At 56.3% G+C, this 21786-nt stretch overlaps 9 protein-coding genes across 9 annotated transcripts; 5 read left to right on the forward strand and 4 right to left on the reverse strand.

Annotated features, from left to right (window-relative positions):
- Positions 1-294: 294 nt before the first annotated feature.
- Positions 295-1272, forward strand: CHGG_00026 (uncharacterized protein; the record flags this gene model as incomplete). The annotated part of the gene is made up of 1 exon (XM_001219246.1): positions 295-1272. The coding sequence occupies one exon, from the start codon at positions 295-297 to the stop codon at positions 1270-1272; it is 978 nt and encodes a 325-aa protein (XP_001219247.1).
- A 720-nt stretch (positions 1273-1992) lies between these two features.
- On the reverse strand, positions 1993-3146 carry CHGG_00027 (uncharacterized protein; the record flags this gene model as incomplete). The annotated part of the gene is made up of 4 exons (XM_001219247.1): positions 1993-2304; positions 2434-2481; positions 2538-2605; positions 2768-3146. The coding sequence occupies 4 exons, from the start codon at positions 3144-3146 to the stop codon at positions 1993-1995; spliced, it is 807 nt and encodes a 268-aa protein (XP_001219248.1).
- A 454-nt stretch (positions 3147-3600) lies between these two features.
- Positions 3601-4367, reverse strand: CHGG_00028 (uncharacterized protein; the record flags this gene model as incomplete). The annotated part of the gene is made up of 2 exons (XM_001219248.1): positions 3601-4032; positions 4227-4367. 2 exons carry the CDS (start codon positions 4365-4367, stop codon positions 3601-3603), a joined length of 573 nt encoding a protein of 190 aa, XP_001219249.1.
- Positions 4368-6562: 2195 nt separating this feature from the next.
- CHGG_00029 (uncharacterized protein) lies at positions 6563-8811 on the forward strand (the record flags this gene model as incomplete). The annotated part of the gene is made up of 5 exons (XM_001219249.1): positions 6563-6681; positions 6749-7179; positions 7256-7847; positions 7922-8261; positions 8434-8811. The coding sequence occupies 5 exons, from the start codon at positions 6563-6565 to the stop codon at positions 8809-8811; spliced, it is 1860 nt and encodes a 619-aa protein (XP_001219250.1).
- Positions 8812-9396: 585 nt separating this feature from the next.
- On the forward strand, positions 9397-10694 carry CHGG_00030 (uncharacterized protein; the record flags this gene model as incomplete). The annotated part of the gene is made up of 2 exons (XM_001219250.1): positions 9397-9726; positions 9786-10694. The coding sequence occupies 2 exons, from the start codon at positions 9397-9399 to the stop codon at positions 10692-10694; spliced, it is 1239 nt and encodes a 412-aa protein (XP_001219251.1).
- A 942-nt stretch (positions 10695-11636) lies between these two features.
- CHGG_00031 (uncharacterized protein) lies at positions 11637-12421 on the forward strand (the record flags this gene model as incomplete). Its single annotated transcript, XM_001219251.1, has 3 exons — positions 11637-11882; positions 11976-12292; positions 12391-12421. 3 exons carry the CDS (start codon positions 11637-11639, stop codon positions 12419-12421), a joined length of 594 nt encoding a protein of 197 aa, XP_001219252.1.
- Positions 12422-12650: 229 nt separating this feature from the next.
- On the reverse strand, positions 12651-14535 carry CHGG_00032 (uncharacterized protein; the record flags this gene model as incomplete). The annotated part of the gene is made up of 2 exons (XM_001219252.1): positions 12651-13937; positions 14452-14535. 2 exons carry the CDS (start codon positions 14533-14535, stop codon positions 12651-12653), a joined length of 1371 nt encoding a protein of 456 aa, XP_001219253.1.
- An 848-nt stretch (positions 14536-15383) lies between these two features.
- CHGG_00033 (uncharacterized protein) lies at positions 15384-17859 on the forward strand (the record flags this gene model as incomplete). Its single annotated transcript, XM_001219253.1, has 6 exons — positions 15384-15605; positions 15764-16437; positions 16487-16892; positions 16954-17100; positions 17583-17604; positions 17759-17859. The coding sequence occupies 6 exons, from the start codon at positions 15384-15386 to the stop codon at positions 17857-17859; spliced, it is 1572 nt and encodes a 523-aa protein (XP_001219254.1).
- A 678-nt stretch (positions 17860-18537) lies between these two features.
- CHGG_00034 (uncharacterized protein) lies at positions 18538-19548 on the reverse strand (the record flags this gene model as incomplete). Its single annotated transcript, XM_001219254.1, has 4 exons — positions 18538-18935; positions 18993-19113; positions 19223-19268; positions 19403-19548. The coding sequence occupies 4 exons, from the start codon at positions 19546-19548 to the stop codon at positions 18538-18540; spliced, it is 711 nt and encodes a 236-aa protein (XP_001219255.1).
- Between the last annotated feature and the right edge of the window lie 2238 nt (positions 19549-21786).

Raw genomic sequence — 21786 nt, forward strand, 5'->3', positions numbered from 1 at the left:
TCGGGTTCTCGCTTTGCCCGATGTTGAAATGAATGGTCGGTCCGAGCCGGGTTGAATGCGAGTTGAAGAAGTCGAGATCTGGAAGCGGTATGGTGAGACCTTCTATAAAGCCCGTGAGCTGCCGACAACAGCACCTATTCACAAGCTCAATCCTTCCATACCCCAGTTCCATCTTTCTCTTCTAAGCCCTGGCCGCGACCGAAGCCAACCATCTCGCCATCGCCCTTATCCAACGTCTGTCAGTCTGACCCTTACACAACACCACCTTTCCACCAGACCAACACAATTTCCATCATGATCTGCCAAACAAAATCGGTAGCTTTCGAGTCTGAGAAAGATATCCCCCCTCTCGATGGCAAAGTGATTCTCGTCACAGGGGGCAACGTCGGCCTTGGCAAACAAGCCGTCCTCGAATACGCCCGCCACAACCCCAGCCTCATCTGGCTAGGCTCGCGGAGTATCCAAAAGGGGAACGCAGCGATCGACGAGATCAGACAGCAAGTCCCCAATGCGGTCATCCAAGTCCTCGAGCTCGATCTCTCCTCCTTCGCCTCCATCAAAAAGGCCGCGGCCACTGTCCTCTCAACCTCTCCGCGCCTCGACATCCTCATGCTCAACGCTGGCATTATGGCCACGCCGCCCGGACTCACAAAAGACGGCTACGAGTCCCAGTTCGGCACCAACCACATGGGCCACGCCCTGCTGACCAAACTCCTCCTCCCCTTGCTCACAAAAACCGCCACCACCACCGACAGCACCATCAAACAATCCTCCCATCTCGCACCATCCGCCGTCGCCGACGTGCGCGTCATCTCGCTCTCCTCCGACGGCCACAACATGGCGCCCAAAGCGGGCATCGTGTTTGACAGCCTCAAGACCGACGCCGAAGCGCTCGGCCCCGTGGGCCGGTACGGGCAGAGCAAGCTGGCCAACATACTGTGGGCGCGGCAGCTGGCGCGGGCCCAGCCACAGCTGACCGTGGCCGCCGTGCACCCGGGGGTGGTGCAGACGTCGCTGATGGAGCGCGCCACGGGCGTGCCCGCCGTCGTGCGCGGCATGACGCGCGTCGCCGTCGGCTTGAACCTGCTCACGCCCGTGGATCGCGGCGTACGCAACCAGTTGTGGGCGTCGGTCGCGACGGTGGGGGTGGTCAGTGGCGAGTTTTATCACCCGGTCGGTATCCCGGGGAAGGCAAGTCCGCTGGGAACGGATGATGAGCTGGCGAGGAGGTTGTGGGAGTGGACGGAGAAGGAGTTGGGACATGTTTTGTAGGTGGGCTTGAGTTTTGGCGTGGGATGGTTTGGCGTCTCTTGTTATTGTACGATGCGAATGATGTTCGATTAGGAGTAATATTGAATAATTATGACGGTGTATGTTGGCTTTGAACTGAGTCGTGCATCTGATATCGTGTCTCCAGGAGAGATTGGGTGGTGAACTTCAGATTGGGCATAGGATGTCTCGCTTGGTGACAATCGGTAGGTCCATGACGAGGGCTTGGCTGGGTATTGGTTGGGAATCGGGACCGACCTGGTGTTCGATGATGGTCAGTTTCAAACTGCGATGATGGTCTAGATCAACTCAGACTCATGTTCGCACCTCCTGTAATCTTTGCTGCGAAGAATACCAAACTCGGGAGAGGCGCCGGAAGCAGCAGCCGCGAGGATCGCGGATTCCATGGTCGGTTGTTTCGTCAAATAACTCCCAGGCGTATTAGAGGAGAGGGCCGCTCGGTGGTAGTTTGGTACATTTTCTTGTCAGAAAAGTTGCAAGTTGCATGAGAGATAAGGCTGAGCCCCGCGGGGCGAGCGCCTTCTATTCCAAACACCAAATGGTCACTGTGGTGGGGTTCATTCAGCGCCGTTTCCAGCTCCCCTCATTGTTCCTCCAAGTTTGCCAGCATTAGCGCTACCCTTTCCATCCCTCGGGCCTGCACCTCCCAGAGACTGAGTTACCCCGCATGAACCTCCTTACCTAGGTAGGTACTTATGGACGCTATCCACCCGGACCCTTGCCAAACTCTTGTGTCTCGTCGTCTCCAACTACCCACATTGGCTTCGGGAGATCGTCTGTTTGCTGCTTGGCAGGGTCAAGCTTCGTGGGAGTGGGCCGCCTCCGGGCACAGGCGAGACGGCTGAAAGCAGTGAAAGGTATTGGGCCTTCAGGGATGCTGCTGTAGCGCCCACGATGGCGGATCTGTTTCATGAATCCAGACCAGAACTTGCGTAACTTTAGCAGACTAATGAATCCGATGACGACCAGGCCAACCATGGCGGTAACAACCCAGCCATTGGAAATGACCCTGCCCTACGTTGTGGCTCGTAATACCTCAGTACTGGATGGCTGTCCTTTGCATCAGGAGGGTACGTTGCGGATTCGGCGGGCCGTGCTGGGCATATTCCTCTCGGTTTAGTTCGTCTTGTGTTTCTTGCGTACCTCGATAAACTGAACACCAGGATCAGAGATGTCGAGTCCCTCACCACCCTACACAACAAAAAGCTCGATACTAGGCCGACCGTCGACGACATGAAACAGCTTACCGACCGTGCAAAACACTCCAACGGCAGGTCGCCGACCTTGAGAAACGGGCCAACTCTCAGGGTAAAAACTCCAACGAGATGAGAAAGGTGCTGATTTACATCGGCGCCCTTACGCCGGAAGGGATCCTCGAACGCAGCGCAAGGATGTCGATAGACGACAACGCTCAGACGGACAAGGCACGTATCAAAGAACTGACGAAGACGATTGGCCAACTCGTGTCATTCAGTACCAAGGTCGCCGAGGCCTTGGATCACCATGCGAGAACGTGTCCGGAATTTCACGCCATCGCTGCTGGCATCTTCGGCAAAGATGGTGAACTCGAATTTGACAGGTTCATTGATGCCGACGTCGCGACCGATGTTGACGTCGCGACCGATGTTGACGTCGCGACCGATGTTGACGTCGCGACCGATGTTGACGTCGCGACCGATGTTGACGTCGCGACCGATGTTGACGTCGCGACCGATGTTGACGTCGCAACCGATGTTGATGTTGCGACGGACGATGACGCGGCCGCGACCGATGCCGACGATACTGCAGCCAGCGACGACGAGCCGTAGGTAGGTCAGACATGAAGCCGGAAAGTAACTGGTACACAAAATCACCATTGTTGCAACCTGGGACAGGGCAGGCCCGGAGATTTCTAGCAACTACAGGCCTGCTCTGCTGTTCATGTCCCTCTTCGCTTTCTGCGGCCCCTCTGCGTTTTGTGAACCTCTTCGCCTTTTCTACCCACCTTCGCTTTCTGTATCCCCGCCGCAGGGTGCGCCCGTCCTCGCGATTTGTGCGCTGCGGTGAAATATCAGGATGAAAGAATGCTGTCGGTCTGAATTCAGTGGCGACAATGGCACTTTAGATCAAATCACAAAGCAAAGGAACCAGCCTGATGGGGCAGGTATTGCTACCTGCAGGCCCTCAGGCCTCTGCTAATCTACGCCCAGCCGCCCCAGCGCCCCCAGACTCCAAGCCAGGAAATTCCCGGCACACAAGAAAAGGCAAAACAACAAGACAGCAAAGAGAGGGGAGGCAGCGCTCCCAACCACGGCAACAAACAACATGGTCCTAAATCTCGCCCAGGTCGGCGGCACCCATCTCCTCCTCCGCCTCCTCCTCGTCCTCCTCCCACTCGCCGGGGGTGGCGAGGGGCTCCGACAGCGGGCCCATGATGGAGTGCCTCGGCCAGCGAGGGGCCTTCGCGGCAGCCGCGGGCTTGCGGCAGCGGGGGGCGGGGGCGACGGCGGACTTGGCGGCGGCCGCGCTAATAATCTTGGAAGCGCGGGCGCGCTTCTTGGGGGCCGGATTCTCGTCCTCGGCGTCGTCGGCCTGTGCGACGGCGGCGGCCTCTTCGGCGGCGGAGGGGAGGTTGTTGTCCTCGCGGTACTTCTTGTCGTACGCGTTGATTTTGCCTTTGATAAGGCTCCAGGCGTTGGCGACGGAACGCGGATTCTTCAGGCCCATGCGCTCGGCGACCTTGGGGTAGTCGATTTGAATGCCCTGGAGAGTGTGTGTTAGCGGCGTTGGGAGCAGGTGCGGGCGCGTTGGGCGGGAGTTTCTGGAGTTTTCTCTGATGTAACAGCCGAGGCCGAAACCACCGGTGAAACGGAGAGGAAAGTCCCGGTGTTTCTGGGACAGAACCAGAGCACTGGGGGGGAAGCGTCAAAGCGAAGGAACCAGAAGGATGGACTTACGCCAGGGAAACCAGGGACGGTAAGCAGGCCCTGAAGCAACATGGTTTGCTCTCGAGCAGTGAGAACGGAAAGCGGACCGTCGCCATTGGCATTGCCAGCGGTGTCCTCAGCCCTGTTGGTATATTTCGACTTGGGAGGCATCGTGATGTGCTATTTCTAGAAATCTGGAAAGCCACATTAGTCGAGTATACAACGCGTCGAGCAACACATATGTCATTGAGCTCCGTTTTGAAGGCTCGCGACTTGGAGTCATGAATGGAGGTGACGTTGGCAGCAATGGGGCTTCTGCAACGCGACTTGATCGAAGCTGCTGAAGTCGGATCCAGAATGTTTTGGTCGAAGGAAACAAGTGGAACTGGGAGGCTTACTTACTTGAATGAAGAGATTGATGAAGCAGTCTTAGCTCAAGATGGTAGAGGATCGAGATGCAATTGTGATGGTCTCTCGAGGTGAAGTGACTTGGATGTCGGAGTTGTGGTGTTGCAAGAGAAAGGAAGAATGAAGGAGAGAGGAGGGGTATTTATGCTTCTCTGGCAGGTGTGAATCAGCTAGGGCTAGAAATGCGGGTCTCAAGAAAAGAAACACAGGTATTTGGTGGTGTTGACGCCGAGATTTTGTGAAAATTCTTTTCAAATCACATCAGTAGGCAAGAGGTGGGTGTGGAAGGCTGAGGAGAGGGAAGCCCCTGTGAAGATATTACAAAGCGGAGCACCTCTTTGGTGTTTTTATGCACCACAGCTCCGGCCTGAGGCTTCACTTCCTTCATTCATGCGGGAAAGAGCCAGAATTGGGCTCGAAGTGATGAGACTGGGTGAACACTCCAGCCCAAGAGGCTGAAGCATTGTCCTCTCCATTCCAGGACTTGATTCCTATTGTCTCAATACCCTAATGCAGACCCAATGGTAATATGAGGGGGAGTAAACAATATCAGGTCCATCTCAGACATGCAGACATCTATCATTGCACGCATGTTGATACATCCTCCCATTTAGCGAGATGGCTTTGATTCTGTTCCCTGAGTTCCCTTGACCACAACTCCAGGAAACAAGTCCTTGGAATTGAGTCCACGTTTTTCAAGACCGGCATATTAACTTAATGTGACCCGGCTGGTCTTGTCATCCCTGTGAAGGCGTAAGACAAAAGCACATTCTGCATCCTTTCTTCCGTTTACTGCCAAGATCAGGATGGGTCTTAGGATGGAGGTTGATTCCTTTACTCAACTCTCTCTGGTAATGGTTGGCACTGCTGCAAGTGGAACCCGGGTCACAAGCCGTGGGAGGACGTCAAAATCCCGGCGCCGATGATAGGTGGGTCGGACCAGAGTGGGGCCGAGACACGGCTCCCCGCCCGCCGCCTTTCTCATTCAGGTCCGATTGGTTAACGAAAGAATCTTCTCAGGGAGAAAAGATGCCATATAGAGTGCGGCTTCTCAAATTCTAGCTACATAATATTGTTGTCCATCGTACCTCTAAGTGCCTCAGTGTGAAAGTTGTGATAGGTATCCCAAACACGCGGTATCACGTCCAGTCATGGTTTGGTTGTTGTTCCCATCCATTGAATCCATCTTCAATCGTGATAGTGCTTGTACTCAATGAGTTCATTATTTACCATTATATGCGTCACTCTTGGTCTCAAGACCTTCATTCTTGATCTCAAGACCTTCATTCGCCATGCTGAATGTCATGGAGCGAGCAAGCTTATAAGCACGTATTTCTCAATACCCCAATTCTCAGAAACCAACAAGATTCGGTCTCAATTATCTGTGTCCCTAGGGAATCAAGTAACTCGGTGATCTTCGAGTTTGGAATGTGGAAAAGTAAAAAAGGAAGGTGCAAATTGAATGAGGGCATGAGTCTTGTTGAGGAAAGCAGGGGTAATTGACCACAGACCAAGGCCATTCGCAGTGCGATTACTTCGTAAACCGACCACAAAGACAATGAATGCCGAGCTTTTTTGAGATGCGGCCCCACGAGCCAACATGGAAGGTCTCTCATCACCTTCCACTTGCGGGTGTTGTCTGCAGCAAGGCGGCTTGGCAATTTGCTGCAAATGCCGGTTACCATGACCTCTAATCGGGGTCGGCAGGGCAAGCATGGTTCAAAACAGCCTGTTACGGGCATGGATGGGGTCTGACGACATCGCGGGCTAAATCATCACCTTCTCCCTTCAGTCAAGTCGAAGTCTGGAGACCTTGGCTGAGCGGGCCGTTAAAAAGGAGCAGCGCAGTAGTTATCCCGGCAATCAATGTGGGATCGTTGTGCACCTCAATCTCTTGCATCTTTAGATCAAGTCTTCGATCAGCGCCGGCGAAGATCCTCAGACGGAAAGCAGGAACGATGAAGGTACCCCACACGACAACAGCAGTTGCGGCGACGCTCCTCCTCTCGTCGACCACGGTGGCGACAAACAACCCTTTGACCGCGGATAAGCTGGAAGCGGACATCAAAACAGAAGAGTAAGCGACCAATCTCACCCCCCAACCCATCAACAATCCGGCCCTCCCCGCCTGACCAAACTCCCAGACTCCAAAATGTCCTCTGGAACTTAAACCATATCGCAGTGACCCACGGCGGCAACCGGGCCTTCGGCGAACCCGGCTTCAAGGCGTCGCTCGACTTTGTGCTCGAGCGCGCGCAGACCCGCTTCGGCGACAAGTTCGACACCTTCGTCCAGCCCTTCAACCACACCTACGATAAGACCCTGAAGATCAGCGTGACGGGCCCTGAGGGCGAGGACGTCTTCGTCATCAGCCCCCAGTACAACCCGCCCACACTGGTATCCGGCGGCATCACCGCCGCGCTCGTGGATACCCCCGTTGACGATGAGCGCGGGTCAGCATGCTTCGCTGATCAGTGGGAGGGGTTGGATGTGAAGGGCAAATTGGCCCTCGTGAAGAGGGGCCTTTGCGCTGTGGCGGACAAGTCTATTCTCGCCAAGGAGCGCGGCGCTTTAGGTGAGTATTGAACCTGCGGATTCAATTACATTCAATGGCTTCGGGTGAGAGATTCTGACGCTTTGCGGCGGAACAGGTGTCATTTTGTATGACGAAGTCCCTGGGACCAACATTGTCGTTCCCACGCTGGGTGCCGAAAACATCGGGCGCATGGTCCCCATCGGTATCATTCCCTTAGAGGTCGGCCAAGACTGGAAGTCCCGCCTGGCAGCCGGCGAAGAAGTGACCGCGACTCTGCTCGTCGATTCCATCTCTGAGACCCGCGAAACCTGGAACATCATTTCTGAGACCAAGCAAGGCGACCCGAATAATGTGGTCATGCTTGGGGCGCATCTGGACAGTGTGCAGAAGGGCGCGGGCGTGAACGATGACGGCAGCGGCACGGCGGCCCTCCTGGAGATCATGACTGCGGTTAGGCGCTATGACAACTTCCCGAACAAGATTCGGTTTGCGTGGTGGGGAGCTGAAGAGAGCGGCCTGGTCGGCTCGCTGTACTACACCTCGCACCTGACCGAGGCTGAGGCCGACAGCATCAGGTACTACTTCAACTACGACATGATCGGCTCCCCGCAGCCCGATTACAGCATTGCCAGCAACGAGAACAGCGGCGTCGGCCCGCAACTGCTCGACGAGTATCTTGTCACCAAAGGGATCGATGTCCGCCACGGGTACGTCAGCTCACTCTTTTAGGACCTCCCCCAGATCTCCGAAATGTAGAAATGTATTAACATTGGCCCTTCAGTGAATTCGGCAGCGGCTCAGACTTCGTCGGGTTCGTCGAGCTCGGCATCCCAACTGCGTCGCTGCACACTGGTGCCGGTGCGCCATACGATGCGTGCTACCATCAGGCGTGTGACAACCTAGACAACATCCACTGGGAGGCCCTCACTCTCAATGCTAGAGCCGCTGCTCGCGCTGCCGCGAGGCTGGCAAATTCGCTCGACGGCGTTCCGCCCCGGGACAAGACAAGCCTCAACCTCCACACCCGCCGCGGGGTGATTAAAAGCTTCAAGAGATGGACCGCGCTGGCCGAAGAAGCCAGGGGCGGGCATACCTGCTCGCATAAGGGAAAGAAGATCCGGGTATAACACGAGCAACGTACCAGAGAGTACATACACTGAGGCGAACGCCAAAAAGGAAAGCTCGGCCGAAAGGTACATACAATGAATTACAACTACTCTTGCGGAAGATACCGCTTTGTCCAGACTTAACGACAACAAATGATGGCCCTCGTTGCCGTGGCAATACACGTAGACTCTGATTTGCGGAGGCAAGACTCTTCCTCAATCAAGGATCATACGCTTGACATGCTTCCTGTACCTTCCGGCTTCCCCATCGGGAAGTGGCTTCTGCGCGTTGCCTGACAAGTCCCAGGCCAAGGAAGCCCTCAAGCCTCAGCCGCATCCCGGTGTGTCCATGTACATACATACCACAAGACTACCTCACACGAGTCGAAGTGCGCCGGTTATTTGCGCGCAAGCACACATGGCATCACACTCGCCAACTTCCTATTCTTCCCGACGGCATCATCAACTCAGTCTCCGATGCCACCGCAACCACACTGACAGCAAGGTTGCAGCCCGCGGCCTTCAGGCTAATTGTCACGTGGCGAGCGGAGTTGGGGAGCACTGAGGAACCTAAAAACCTCCGGGGGTGCCGGGATTAAGGGGCACGCTAGCGCCAGTGGGGTTCTGAAGGTTGCCAGCTTCCGGGTTCACAAGCAATTGGCGTCGCCTTGGCTGCCCCTTTTGCGTACCCCGGAAGATCCTCCGAAGCAAAACCGGGTTAGGTGACCGTTCAGACGAGCAGCGATGGTAGCCAACCCAAGGTTATCCACTGCAGGACCCGGCACCAGTGGGCCCATCATTCACGATCAGACCAACCTCGACCAGCTTCGACTCGGCTTCGAAGCTTCCAGGCCGGAGCAAGCCGAAGCTAGAAGCAGATCGGTTGGATGAACCAACCCATGGCCGTTCACAGATCACGGGGGGGTGAGTGGGCGATGCGGCCCCGTGGGGACGACGAGCCGATGGCCCATTGCCGAGATTCGAGCCAGACCCAGGCAAGGATAACAAGTGGTACGGAGGGTTGACGGGGTAGGTATTCTAGGCAATTATAAAGCCTCTGGCGCCTCCCTCGTCCAACCCTCTGCTGCCCTCTCACCACCCACGTCTCTCTTCAACCCCATCGTCGGTATCGTCTTTCCCGGTCAGCAACATGCATGCCAACGCTTTCCTATCGGCCCTCCTGGTGCCTGCCGTCTCGGCCCAGCTCAATGACCTCGCCGTCCGCGCTGGTCTGAAATACTTCGGTACGGCTCTCGGCGAAGGCACCATCAACAGCGACAGCCAGTATGCCGCCATTCTTAGCGACAAGAGCATGTTCGGCCAGCTCGTCCCTGAGAACGGCATGAAGTGGGACAGCACGGAGCCCTCGCGCGGCCAGTTTAACTACAACCAGGGTGACATCTCCGCCAACACGGCCAAAAGGAACGGCCAGGGTCTCCGCTGCCACGCTCTCGTGTGGTACAGCCAGCTCCCTTCATGGGTGAGTCCATTTTTTGTGAGAGGGTTGTCAAAGCCGCGTCCTTGCTAACCCATACCCAGGTCTCCCAAGGCTCGTGGAACAGGCAGACCCTGACCTCGGTCATGGAGACGCACATCAACAACGTCATGGGCCACTACAAGGGCCAGTGTTACGCGTGGGACGTGATCAACGAGGCCGTCAATGACAGCGGCGGATGGCGCGACAGCGTCTTCCTCCGCACCTTCGGCACTGACTACTTCCCGCTCTCCTTCAATCTAGCTAAGAAGGCCGACCCCAACACCAAGCTGTACTACAACGATTACAACCTTGAGTACAACGCCGCCAAGACCGACTATGCCGTCGATCTCGTCAAGATCGTCCAGGCCGCGGGCGCGCCCATCGACGGCGTCGGCTTCCAGGGCCATCTCATCGTCGGCAGCACCCCCAGCCGCGCCAACCTGGCCACCACCCTGAAGCGCTTCACGGCGCTGGGCGTCGAGGTCGCCTACACGGAGCTCGACATCCGCCACTCCAGCCTCCCCGCCTCCTCGCAGGCGTCCGTCACCCAGGGCAACGACTACGCCAACGTGGTCGGCTCGTGCCTCGACGTCGACGGCTGCATCGGCGTGACCGTCTGGGGTTTCACCGACAAGCACTCGTGGATCCCGAGCACCTTCCCCGGCGAGGGCGACGCCATGATCTACGACAGCAACTACAACAAGAAGCCCGCATGGACCTCCATCTCGTCGGTGCTCGCCGCCGCCGCCACCGGCAGCCCGCCCGCCTCGTCCACCACCCTCATCACCGTCACCACCACCCCGCCCGTCTCCCAGACCCCCACCTCCACCTCGGTCGGCACCACCCCGACCGGTGGCGCGGCCTCGCCCCGCTGGGGCCAGTGCGGCGGCATTGGCTGGCAGGGCCCTACCCGCTGCGAGAGCCCCTGGACCTGCCAGAAGCAGAACGACTGGTACTCGCAGTGCCTGTAAGCGGTTTTCTAGCCGTGGTTTCGGAGGCGTGACGGTTGTTTAGCTGCTACTCCAGTTGCAGCACTCTGAGTCTGGGGATTGTTGGTGCCATGGCGCCGGCTGGGTGTTATTTGGGGAAGTTCTTCTGTATGTATTGAAGGTACCCTTTGGGCCGGTTGTAAATAAGCTGGGAATATGTATATAGCATGTGGATGCATCACATTACCCGTTTCCAAAGATGACGGATCGAGGTCAACGAGAGACCCAGTGTCGTTTGCCCACAGCGTGATAACTGCAATGGAAGTAGCTCTGGGGGCTTGTGACTCAAAGCCGGGACAAAGCTTTCGCGCCCCTGACGCCGCGAATCCAATCGCATTCAAAGTCCTGAGCATCGATCGGTGTCATGTAGCGGCGATTCCAGGGCTGGGTTGTTGGGTTCCACTCTGTAGGAAGTATCATGACATCACCAGCTTCCTCAAAGGGCAGGCAACCCACTCACAATGGACATTCATATCAACGCCCCGTACCTCCGGAAGAAAAGCTACGGGCAGCCACTTAAAGTACACCGATTTCCGAGCCATGACGCGCAGAGCCTCCAGGAACAATACCTCCGTTGACATTGCGTCTAGCAATACCGGTATCTCAGAACAGACATGGAGGCCCAGGCCTGGGCCTTTGATCATGACTTAACCGTACACTAGAGTTACAAAAAGTACAAGAAGAGCTTCGCGGTCCGTCCACGCAGGCTTTATTGTCCTTGCTTGGCCACCTGGCTCTCCTCTATTCTTCTAACCACCCCCTTTTTAACCAACCATGTACCGGCAAGCACTTCGTCCCGCCTCAACCACTACCCCACAAGCAGCCAGACACACCTTCACGAACCCAAACACTCGTCCCTTTATCACATTCCCAATCCGCTTCCAGTCGACTGAGACTCGGCAGGGCACCCCGACGGGAGCAACCATGGCTGCGAGCGCGGCGACTCGGGTGTCGGAGCGCATCAAGCACGACCACGACGAGCTGCGGGAGTACTACAACAACATCAAGAACGCGCAGCGCGACGACGACAAGGTCAAGTGGCAGAACCAGTTCGTATGGGAGCTCGCGCGGCATTCGGTGGCCGAGGAGATCGTCGTGTACCCGGCGTTCGAGAAGCACATCCCCAACGGCATGGTCATGGCCGAGAAGGACCGGTCTGAACACCAGCAGGTATGTGACTCCCACCCCGCCCTCACCCAACCCGCGACTCGGGAGGCCACAACCACCCAAACCCCCCATCTAACACCCAACCCCCATCTCCAGGTCAAAGAAAAGCTCCACACATTCCAATCCCTCGCCCCCACCGACCCGACCTTCCACTCCACGATCGACTCGCTCTGGGAGGCACTCGCGCAGCACATGCAGGAGGAGGAGCGGGACGACCTGCCGGCGCTGGAGCAGGCGCTCGACGACGAGGCGTCGGGCCAGCTGGCGCGCAGCTTCGACCGCACCAAGCACTTCGTGCCGACGCGCAGCCACCCGTCCGCGCCGGACCGGCCGCCGTACGAGACGGCCGTGGGCATGCTGGCCACGCCGTTGGACAAGCTGCGGGATATGTTTCGGAGGTTTCCGGAGGGGAAGTAGGTAAGCTTGGGCTTGATGGAGGTAGGGGAGGGGGGGTTGTGCAGGTATTTGGTTGGTTGGCTTGTGGTTATGGGACTGGACTCAAGACTGACAGGCCAGGGGCCAATTATCTGAAGGCTTTTTAAGGGCGTGAAAGAATAAGACAAAAAGCGTCAACTCTGTGCTGAGTTGGTGAATTGCAACGTGGTGCGGATCCCGACATCCAAAAGGACAGCTGTTAAGACCCGACCATGGTCGGCGAGACCATGAACACCCGCCAGCATTTCTAGTTGGTGGTTTTGGTGGCCTGAACGGTCTTGTTGAGCGGCCTTCTCTCGCCGCTTACAAAAACCAGCGCGAGGCTACTCCGGCAGCTCACCCCATCGCCGCATGTCCGGTGATCCAGCCTAGGGCCCAGGCAGAGTGCCGCTGCCACGGCCCTGTCATGGTCCGGGCGATATCCTGTATTACCCCCTCAGCCCAGCCCTGCATGAACCAATACCCCTGCAGTTGCGCGGCGTGGAACACAACACAGTAGTACGAGAGCAGGGCCAGCGCAGCTTGGTTCCGCTGCCTCAACAACGGTATCAGATCATCCGACGTCTGGATCGGCCACGCCGCGACTACGCGGTACTCGGCGCTGGCGGACTTGGAGAGCGAGTCCCGAATGACCGACACCAGGCGGTACGCATCGGCATGGATGATGGCGCGCACCCGGTCGTCGGCCTCGGTTTCGGCAATCTCGACCAAAAAATCCCCGACGGCCAGCACGACGCGGTCCAGTGCCGGGTTGGGGAGTTCAGTGCCGCCGTGCTGCACAAACAACTCCGAGAGAGGGCCCGACCGTAACAGGTCCTGGGACGAGTACAACACGCTGCCGATGCCCTTGACCAGGATCAACACGTCGACGATGTCGTCCACGGTAGGCCCACCGGTGACGCGGTTCGTGGAGGCGGCAGCGAGGGAGCCTATAAAGAGGAGGGACGACGAGGCGAACAGGGCGTGGCAGTTGGCGGGCGAGATCTCTGGAAGGGCGAGGCGCATACGCCGGATGCCAGCGTTCTGGTGTTGTGATGCGCGGAGCGAGTACGCCTGGCGGTTTTGGGGGTGCAGGTGGGCGAGGTGATAGGATGCTACGGCGAGAATCTGGTGGAGCAAGAAGATGTGGCTGAAAGCTTGCCTGGGCACCTCCATCTTCCACAGACGGTTGATCTCGAGCCGCGCAGAGTCGATCATGAAGGTCTCATAGGTGGACGTGGTGAAGTGATGGAGCAACTCGAGGTCGAAGACCCAGTTAGCCGTGTCCTCCTCAGCCGGGCCAGTGACGAGCTTGGTCAGGTACGGAAAGGGGTCGGGGGTGGTTGCTACAGGGGAGTCGGTAGATGGCGTGCGTGCCGAGCCGCTCGGGGAGGGTACCGGATCCGGGCCGCATTCTCCTGGTGGGCCGGGAGTGGGTGGCTGCAGTAGCGTGGGCTTCGGGTTGAGAGCCCTCACCCGGATTTTCCGGAGGTCTGGTGGCAGAGAAGACGGACCCGGGCCTGGCGAAGGCGTGCCGGCAGCGGTAGAACTAGCCGTCGGGGATGCGATGTCGGACTGGTTGGAAAGACTGCATTCGATGCCATGGCGGAGGCATGCTTTGCAAGATGGTCTGGTCTCGTCACACTGATGGCACTGGGTGTCAGTAAACACGGGTCCCGGCGTGATCAGGAACGGCCTCGGACTCGGGGAAACAAAACAAAACGCGTCACTTTGCTCACTTTGACCCTACGTTGCTTGCATCTCAAGCACCCAGTACGTGACTTAGTATAACCCAGGCGCAGGCGAGCCATGGTCAGTCGGACACGGCGACGAGTAACAAGCAAAAACCAGGCAAAAGCGAAAGCGAGCCCGTGGGGGGATTCGTCGCTGTCGGTCTCGGCAGAATCTTTCAGCAGAAGAACGGGAATTGGTGGGGTGCAAAATCCCCAGGCTTTGACAAGAGCCAACCAAAAAACTTCAATTCGTTGCGAGGAGGTGGGTCCGGCCGCTGCTATCCGGCAGCTGCTATCCGGCTGTCATGGCCCACAAATCGAAGAGAATCTCTGGCAGCAGAATCGGAAAAGCCCCAGACGTCATTTCGGGGCAATTTGGAGAAACCGTTCAACAAAACAATGTCGCGCACCTGCGACTCGCTCACCTGCCACCCGCCCCTTTTCGAAGTTTGTTGCGGTTTGGCGGGGATCGCCACTTGGCACGCGCACCTGCCTTGGTGACCACTCATCAAGAAAGGTGGAAGCCAATTAAGAGAGGATCCGAAACCGTGAACGCAGGGCAATCGTCTTGTGAAACTCAGCTTCCATGTTTCGATCTTGTTCAACAAGAGCCATTAATCTATCTACATACTTGTATACTACGGCGTACAAAGTACGAATCCACGTATTTGATGCGCTTCTTCTTTTTGCGTTTTACAAGCCTCCATTTTTCTCGTCGCTTAGGTGCACTCGGAGTGTCCATGCATCATGCAAGGACTCGGAGCTTCCCCCCAAGGCGCTTGGTTGGGACGCCGATTTTGAAGGCCGGCGAGGAGGTGCTTTGCTGACCGCCTCCCAGTAACGTTTCCATCTTACAGAAGCCTAAATCCCGAATCCTGTCCCGGGGCACGGTAATGAGCCCGAGCTGTCAACAAAACAATACTAGACTTAATTCGCGACGAATACTAGGAATAACACAGTCAGAGCCAAGCCCCCTCTCAATGCCGCGTCAGATCTGCGCTTAATTTCCCGGCTTGGCCTGGATTTTGACATGGCTGTGCTGGGAACCGGGCTCGAGCCAGCCCAAACCCAGCCGTTTTGGTGGCTCCGGCGGGTCGTCTGAAACGTCACTGCCAAACACTGTGTCACTCGTGTCAGCCATTGCTACCCCAATCACCCCCGGATCGCCTTGTCCCCGGGTGAAGTGGCCCACCTGCCAGGGAGAATACGCCGATGGAAGGCTGGGACGGCAGCGAAAGCGAGATGCTGTTTATAAGGTGGCGTTGTCCCGCCTGCACGTCTTTTGTATGTATGTGTTTCACATCGGGCTTTGAAGATCAGTGCAGCCCTCACCAAAACCACAATACAGCCGCCCACCATGGCGAATGTACAAGCAATTTCGGAAGCCGTCACCGCCAGGTTGCCGTTGATTCTTCCAACCCTTGCCGCCCTCCTCGCCGTCGTGCTCCTCCAAAATGTCCTCAGTCAGAAACCCCTCGCGAACCTCCCCGTTGCGGGCGAGCACCTGGGTGGTGATGAGAAACGGAGGCAAGCATACTTGACCAAGGCCGCCGACATTTACGTTGATGGCTACAAGAAGGTTAGTCGATCGGAAATCCTACGTAGCAGGACCCCCCATCGACAAGGCTAACGGCCCCTAGTTCAAAAACAGTGTCTTCAGGATCGTAACCTCCAACAGTAGGATTCCGAATCAGGTGTTTCTCGGCTCGATCATGCAGCGACTAATATCCTGTAGAGTTTACCGTCATCGTCGTGCCGCCAAAGTTCCTGGGTGAGCTCAGAAAGCTTCCAGATGATGTCGTCAGCTTTGACGATGCTATCGCCCAAATCATGCACACCAAGTACACCAAGCTCCCCACCGGCGAAACCCTGGTTCCTCACACAGTCAAAGCCAGCTTAACGCCAGCCCTGGTCCGCCTTAACCCAACCATTGCCGAAGAGGTCCAGCAGTCCATCCTCCAAGAGCTGCCTTCTTGCGCCGATTGGACTTCCCTCAACATTAACCGCAAGCTCCTCCGTATCGTCGCGCTCGTGTCCGGCCGCATCTTCATTGGCGCCGAGCTCAGCCGCTCAGAGGAGTACCTCGACGCCGCCATCAACTACACCCTCGAGTTAATGGAAGCCCGCCGTGCTCTGGAGGCCATGCGCCCCTGGTTACGCCCCTTCCTCGGCAGTCGGCTACCCGAGGTTAAGAAACTGGACCAACGACGAGCACAGGCAGACAAGTTCTTGCGTCCCATTGTGGCTGCCAGGCGTCAAATGCAGGACAGCGAGAAGCCCGACGACATGTTGCAGTGGATTATGGATGCACAGGACAAGTTCAGGCAGTACTCGACGGCGGAGCTGGCAACCATCCAACTGGCCATTTCTTTCGCCGCCATCCACACCACGACCTTGACGACCACCAACGTGTAAGTCCCGACCTCGCACTACCGGGATGCCCGGACTAAGGCTTTCTAGTTTCTACAACCTGGCAGCCTACCCGCAATACATCCCTGAATTGCGAGACGAAATCCGCACTGTGCTTGCCGAGCACAATGGCGTCTTCACCAGCTCGGCACTGCAAGCCATGAAGAAGCTCGACAGCTTCCTCAAGGAAACGATGCGTCTGGACCCGGCCGGCTCCGTTTCCTTCTCGCGCAAGGTCAACAAGACCTTTACCCTCTCCAACGGTCAGGTCATCCCGGCCGGTGTCGTCATCGAGGTCCCCGCCGCCGCCGTCAGCCATGATCCCGAGGTGTTCCCGGACGCCGACAAGTTTGACCCCTGGCGCTTCTCCCGCTTGCGTGAGGAGGCCCGCGAAGCCGGCCAAGTGGAGGCCGCCGCCCAGAACCAGTTTGTTTCCGTCAACCCGACTGTTCTAACCGTAAGTGATGCCAGAGGAATGAAGCAGTGCCTACCATGACACTCGGCTAATCTTTGCTTAGTTTGGCTTTGGGCGCCATGCCTGCCCCGGCCGCTTCTTCGCCGCCAACGAGATCAAGATGATTGTCGCCAATTTTGTCCTCGAATACGACATGGCTCTCCCAGAAGGGGTAACCGAGAGATACCCAAACCTCTTATTCGGTTCATCGGTGAGTTTTCCTAACCCCCCAATCTCTTCTGCCAATAGTAGGGCTGACATGTTTGCTACAGTCCGTGCCGGATCCGACCAAGGAGTTGCTGTTCAAGAGGATCGCATAAATACCCACTCGGCGTGAACCATACCCCATCTATTGTTTCTTGGGTTGTTTGTGATTCGAACCGGGTGACACGAGGAACTCATTGTCAACAGTGTGGCTTTGACATTTGTCGGCTGCAGCTACGCCTGCAGGTCAGGATCAAGAAGGCCCTCAAGTAGGGAGTTAGAAGCCGAGGGCGGAGATATACTGCAGTGTCACAACCAATCTAGCCAGCCCGGTGGTTAGGCTGCGCACACCTGTCAAAAGAGTTGCCAAGATACCGAAAGAACATGATTCAGATATCCCAACTTTATAATCCATACACTACCTAGTAAATCGACAATACCTAGCTTACTAACACTTGCCCTTTGTGTTGACCTCCCCTTAAACATCAGCCTTGGCGCCATTCGCAATTAGGTAGGTAATATGCTAACAATAGCTTCATGCCCTCCTCGGCCCCATTCACAACCAACAGCTCAGCGATAGCCTTGTGCCCTCCCTTGGCTGCGTGCTGGAGTGGCGTCTCACCGAACAAACCCCCCTCGATATCAGCTCCATTCGTAAGTAACAGGTCAACAATACTCTCATGCCCTCCCTTCGCCGCATATTGGAGTGGCAACTGGCCGAACACCCACGGTCTCCCCCCTCGACGTCGGCCAAAGTGGCAAGTAACAGGTCAATGATGGCTTCGTATCCGAGGCCAGCAGCTGCATGAAGTGGTGTGTGGCCAAAGGAATCCAAGGTATGTGTTGACCGCGACACCTTTCTTGATCAACAACCCAACGATGGCCTTGTGGCCCTGGGAAACGGCCGTGTGGAGCGTCGTCGAGCCGTCAAAGCACATGGTATTAACGTCGGCGCCCTTGGCAAGAAGAAGCGCGGCAAGATCAGCTGGCCGGAAACGCGAGGCTATAGCCAAACCTGGAAAGTCAGCAATGTAGAGCTGATCGTGCCTTCGGTACATGTAGGTTCACGCCGAGAAAATCTTTGGTGTGCTGTCACAGATCCGCGCGTCCGATAATATCACGGCTTCCAGTTCAACAGCAGCCTCTCGCAAGTGCGTACCTCAATATTTAGCTGAGTAGCCGAGGAAAGGGGGGTGTTGATGATCGGATTCCTCGCCCATATGACGGGTCTGAACTCTCCTGTATAAGTCTTCGGGAGAGCTGTCGGGTATAAAGTAGCTCAGATACAGCACGCAGGCTTCGGCGAGGACAGTGCGAGCTTGGCGTATCGTGATATAGTTTTTTCAAGTCGGCGCGGCATGTCCGGGTGATGGTGGCGTTGCGATGAGGAACTCCCTGGCCGTCTGATGAAGAAAGAAGAGACGCAGCTTTCGTACGTGATGCTTTATGACATGGCCCACGTGCTTGCTGACGGCATCAAACTGGTTTTCTCCGAGGATTTGAACGTAGGGCCTCGGTACTTGGGTTTATCAGCAGCAGGATGACGACACAGATGCCTCCCCAGGCGACGGAAGCATGGGGAAACGGCCTCCCCAGTTATCCCTTTGAGCTGCCCCACCGCCTTTGCGGCTTGCGTGATCTGGTCCTTGAGTACGTAGGTCTGTTCGAAGATGAGGTATTGGGTTGCCTTCTCTTCCAGTCGGGCTAGAACGTCCTCTGCTATTGCGATCATCTGAGCTTGCCGGGCGGCGGGGTTGGAATCGTGTATTATCGAGTACATGTATTCGTCGTCTCCGCGTGGTGTGCCGCCGTAGGCAGAGGGTTCGCCTCCGTATTCAGTATCTGTCATATGATGTTAGTTCTATGCATGCTTGTAAGATGACGAGAGGAAAGATGAACGCAGGCGGGACCACGTATTCGACGCCGAGAGCTCGATTGATAGGAGCCCCTCATACTCCTCCACCAACAGACGATCCTTTTTTGAGGGCGTCGTATGCGCGATCCCACAGCGATAGGGTTGCTTGCGGGCATTCGAGTTTATCAATTTCGAACATGCCCGCGTGGAGCAGCAACTTCGGGGTTGTTTGTGAAGGTGGGATTTCTGGAACGAGTAGACCGATTCAACAAACCCGTCCTGGGGCGTCTGGGGCGAAACAATCGAAATCTGCCGACCAGCTGTCGAACTGAAGAGGCAAGGATGGAGCTGGCGCCATCCCGTCTGGAACGGTGGGCTTGGAAATAAAAGGTCCAGTCGTTTCGCGTTCGGTGATGTTTTTGGAGACTGAGGCCCCTGGATGCACTTTCCTTACCTTGGGCCGGAGAGCATCTCATTCATGCAGCCGAACCAAGGACACTCGCGGCGGAAGTAGGTGCTCGCCGCTTGGGCAGACTTGCAGCGAGCCGTCAATGACGCCCAACTTGAGAGGCGACGTTCCCCAAACTCTGTCGATATCATCTCCAAATCCGCTTCCAGTCATTCTTCGCCGATTAGACCGTGTAAGGCGAGTGTGTTCTCGACCCCGCACATTTCCTACCTACCTATCTTAGGTACCTATCGTTGTCTCGACTCTCGACTTCCGGAAAGTTCGTGTGCAATCGCCCAGGCCGTTTTGTCCCAACTCTGGTCGTCTGTCGCAAACCCCGCTCTTGTGCCTCCAGTCCGGTTCCTCTTCACTAGGCTACCCGTATTTTCGGTCTGAGACCTTAGATTGACAGCATCGCCCACCATAGCAACGATTCAAAACCCCCACGCACCGAAGAAAACCGACATGGCGCTGTCAACATCTTGAACATTGAATTCCACCGTTCCTAAGCGAGATGCGCAGTCCAACTTGACCTCGATCTCGGCATGATCTCGTCACAATTCCATCAACACCATCACGCGGGGGTACATTGAGCTGGGGTTGTTCGTTTTTGAATCAACGCCGAGGGAAGCAACTTTTGGGTCCAAGTCTAAAGCAACGCGTTTGACTGCATAGTGCAAGATATAGCTTTGACACCATTGCAGATCGGCGACTGTTATCCCTCGGCGAAGCCATCGAGTCGCTTATTAACGAAGTAAAACATATGACGTGGAGTGAATCAGACCAAAACCTCCGAGGCTGCAAACCCTCCGACACCTCTTGCTCTCGCTTGCCCTTGATAAGAGGCTCGACTGGTTTATCGACTTTCCGATGAAATGCACCAAGCGGCCGCGCCTTTTTGGTTACAAGGCACCGTTGGCAAGTACAACAACCCAGTGCCCACCACTGCAGCCAACGCCCTTGTCGCCCTCTTCAACACCAACGCCACTCGCAATATTACAACGCCCTTAACCCCCGAACACACCCGCGCCTCCGCCTTTGCCCCAACAACCCTCCGCACCCGCACTTCTTCCTCCTAACCCCCAAACCCCAGCACCAGCAAGACCGGCCCAAACAACAGCGCACCGGCTCCAGCAACGCAATTAGCAACCGCGACTACTTGCACTAAGCCTCTCGTCGTGACACAGATGCGCATGGATGCTCGACACGGCCCGGCCCGAGGCGGGTGGGGGGCAGGTGGGGGCTGAAGGTGGTGCCTTTGTTGAGTTCGGATGACAAGAATCAGGGGGAAGTCCTCGGCCTCATAAGCCCTCTGCCGCCTCAACAACACAACACCCTTCCTGACCTGCCCTTCAATCCCACATCCCCCTTCTTTATCATCCCTTTTCCTTACTGGTGGGGAGATAAGAGCTCCTCATGCATTTGGAACGTCTCTATGGTGGTGGTCCGAAGGTGTTGAGGCGTCTCTACATCGCTCAGTTAGGCAGGTAGGTAGGTACCTTACATACGGGTAACGGGTATCTCACCTCCCTAAAACAGTTTTGGTGATGGTCGTCAGACAAATAAATGATATTGCACGGTAGAACTGATTCGGGTGGAGCTTTCTGTGGCACATTTCTGACTCGCAATTCGCTTGCTTTTTTGGGTGATGGCCCTGATCATTGGCCCGGACCGCGCGCCCCAGTGTCTGAATTCAAGGCCTGGCATGGCTGGAAGTTGCTTGGCGACATCTCCCCCCATGCAGTATCAGATAAAAGTGGAGCGGATCACCGCAAGTGTGCCGTTGTGTCTTGAATCATGGAACCGCATTTTGCACGCCTCTTTTGTATTCAAGTCGAAACAAGTGGCGGGCTTGGTAGTACAATGTAAACTCTAGGTATGAAAGGGTTCTCCTAGTGAGGTACCCAAACTCCCAAGGAGGCCCGAAATGGGGCGCAAGTTATATCGACGAATCGCTATAAGAGGGGGGAGACCATGAAATGCTTGGCATACGAAGAACATCAACGACACATTGAGCTCATGGTTGTGTTCGTCGTCTCTTACTCATTCAGGTATGGTAATTACAAGTACTACGAAGTAACACTTCCTTGAACATTTCATCCTGCTTTGTGGGAGATGACAAGGCGAGAACCGGATAGCATACCCAAAATAGGGCATACTCGGGAGGTTCCGCGAGGCTGTCAAGGTTGGCACTGCAGCTGCGGGGGCAGACAGGCCCAGCCGGAAACCCGGGGGCTTGGAAAAGGGCGGCTCGAAGCCGGCTAAGGCGGTTCAATAGCGGTCTTTGCAGATCCTTGACACCCCATTCCGTTCTGGGACGCTGGGAGATAACAACCAGCGACCAATGACGCTACCAAGACCGAAGATGGCCAGCTGGGGGCCACATGTCT

This window comes from Chaetomium globosum, genomic scaffold, assembly GCF_000143365.1.
Source record: "Chaetomium globosum CBS 148.51 scaffold_1 genomic scaffold, whole genome shotgun sequence".
Classification (NCBI taxonomy): Eukaryota; Fungi; Ascomycota; class Sordariomycetes; order Sordariales; family Chaetomiaceae; genus Chaetomium; species Chaetomium globosum.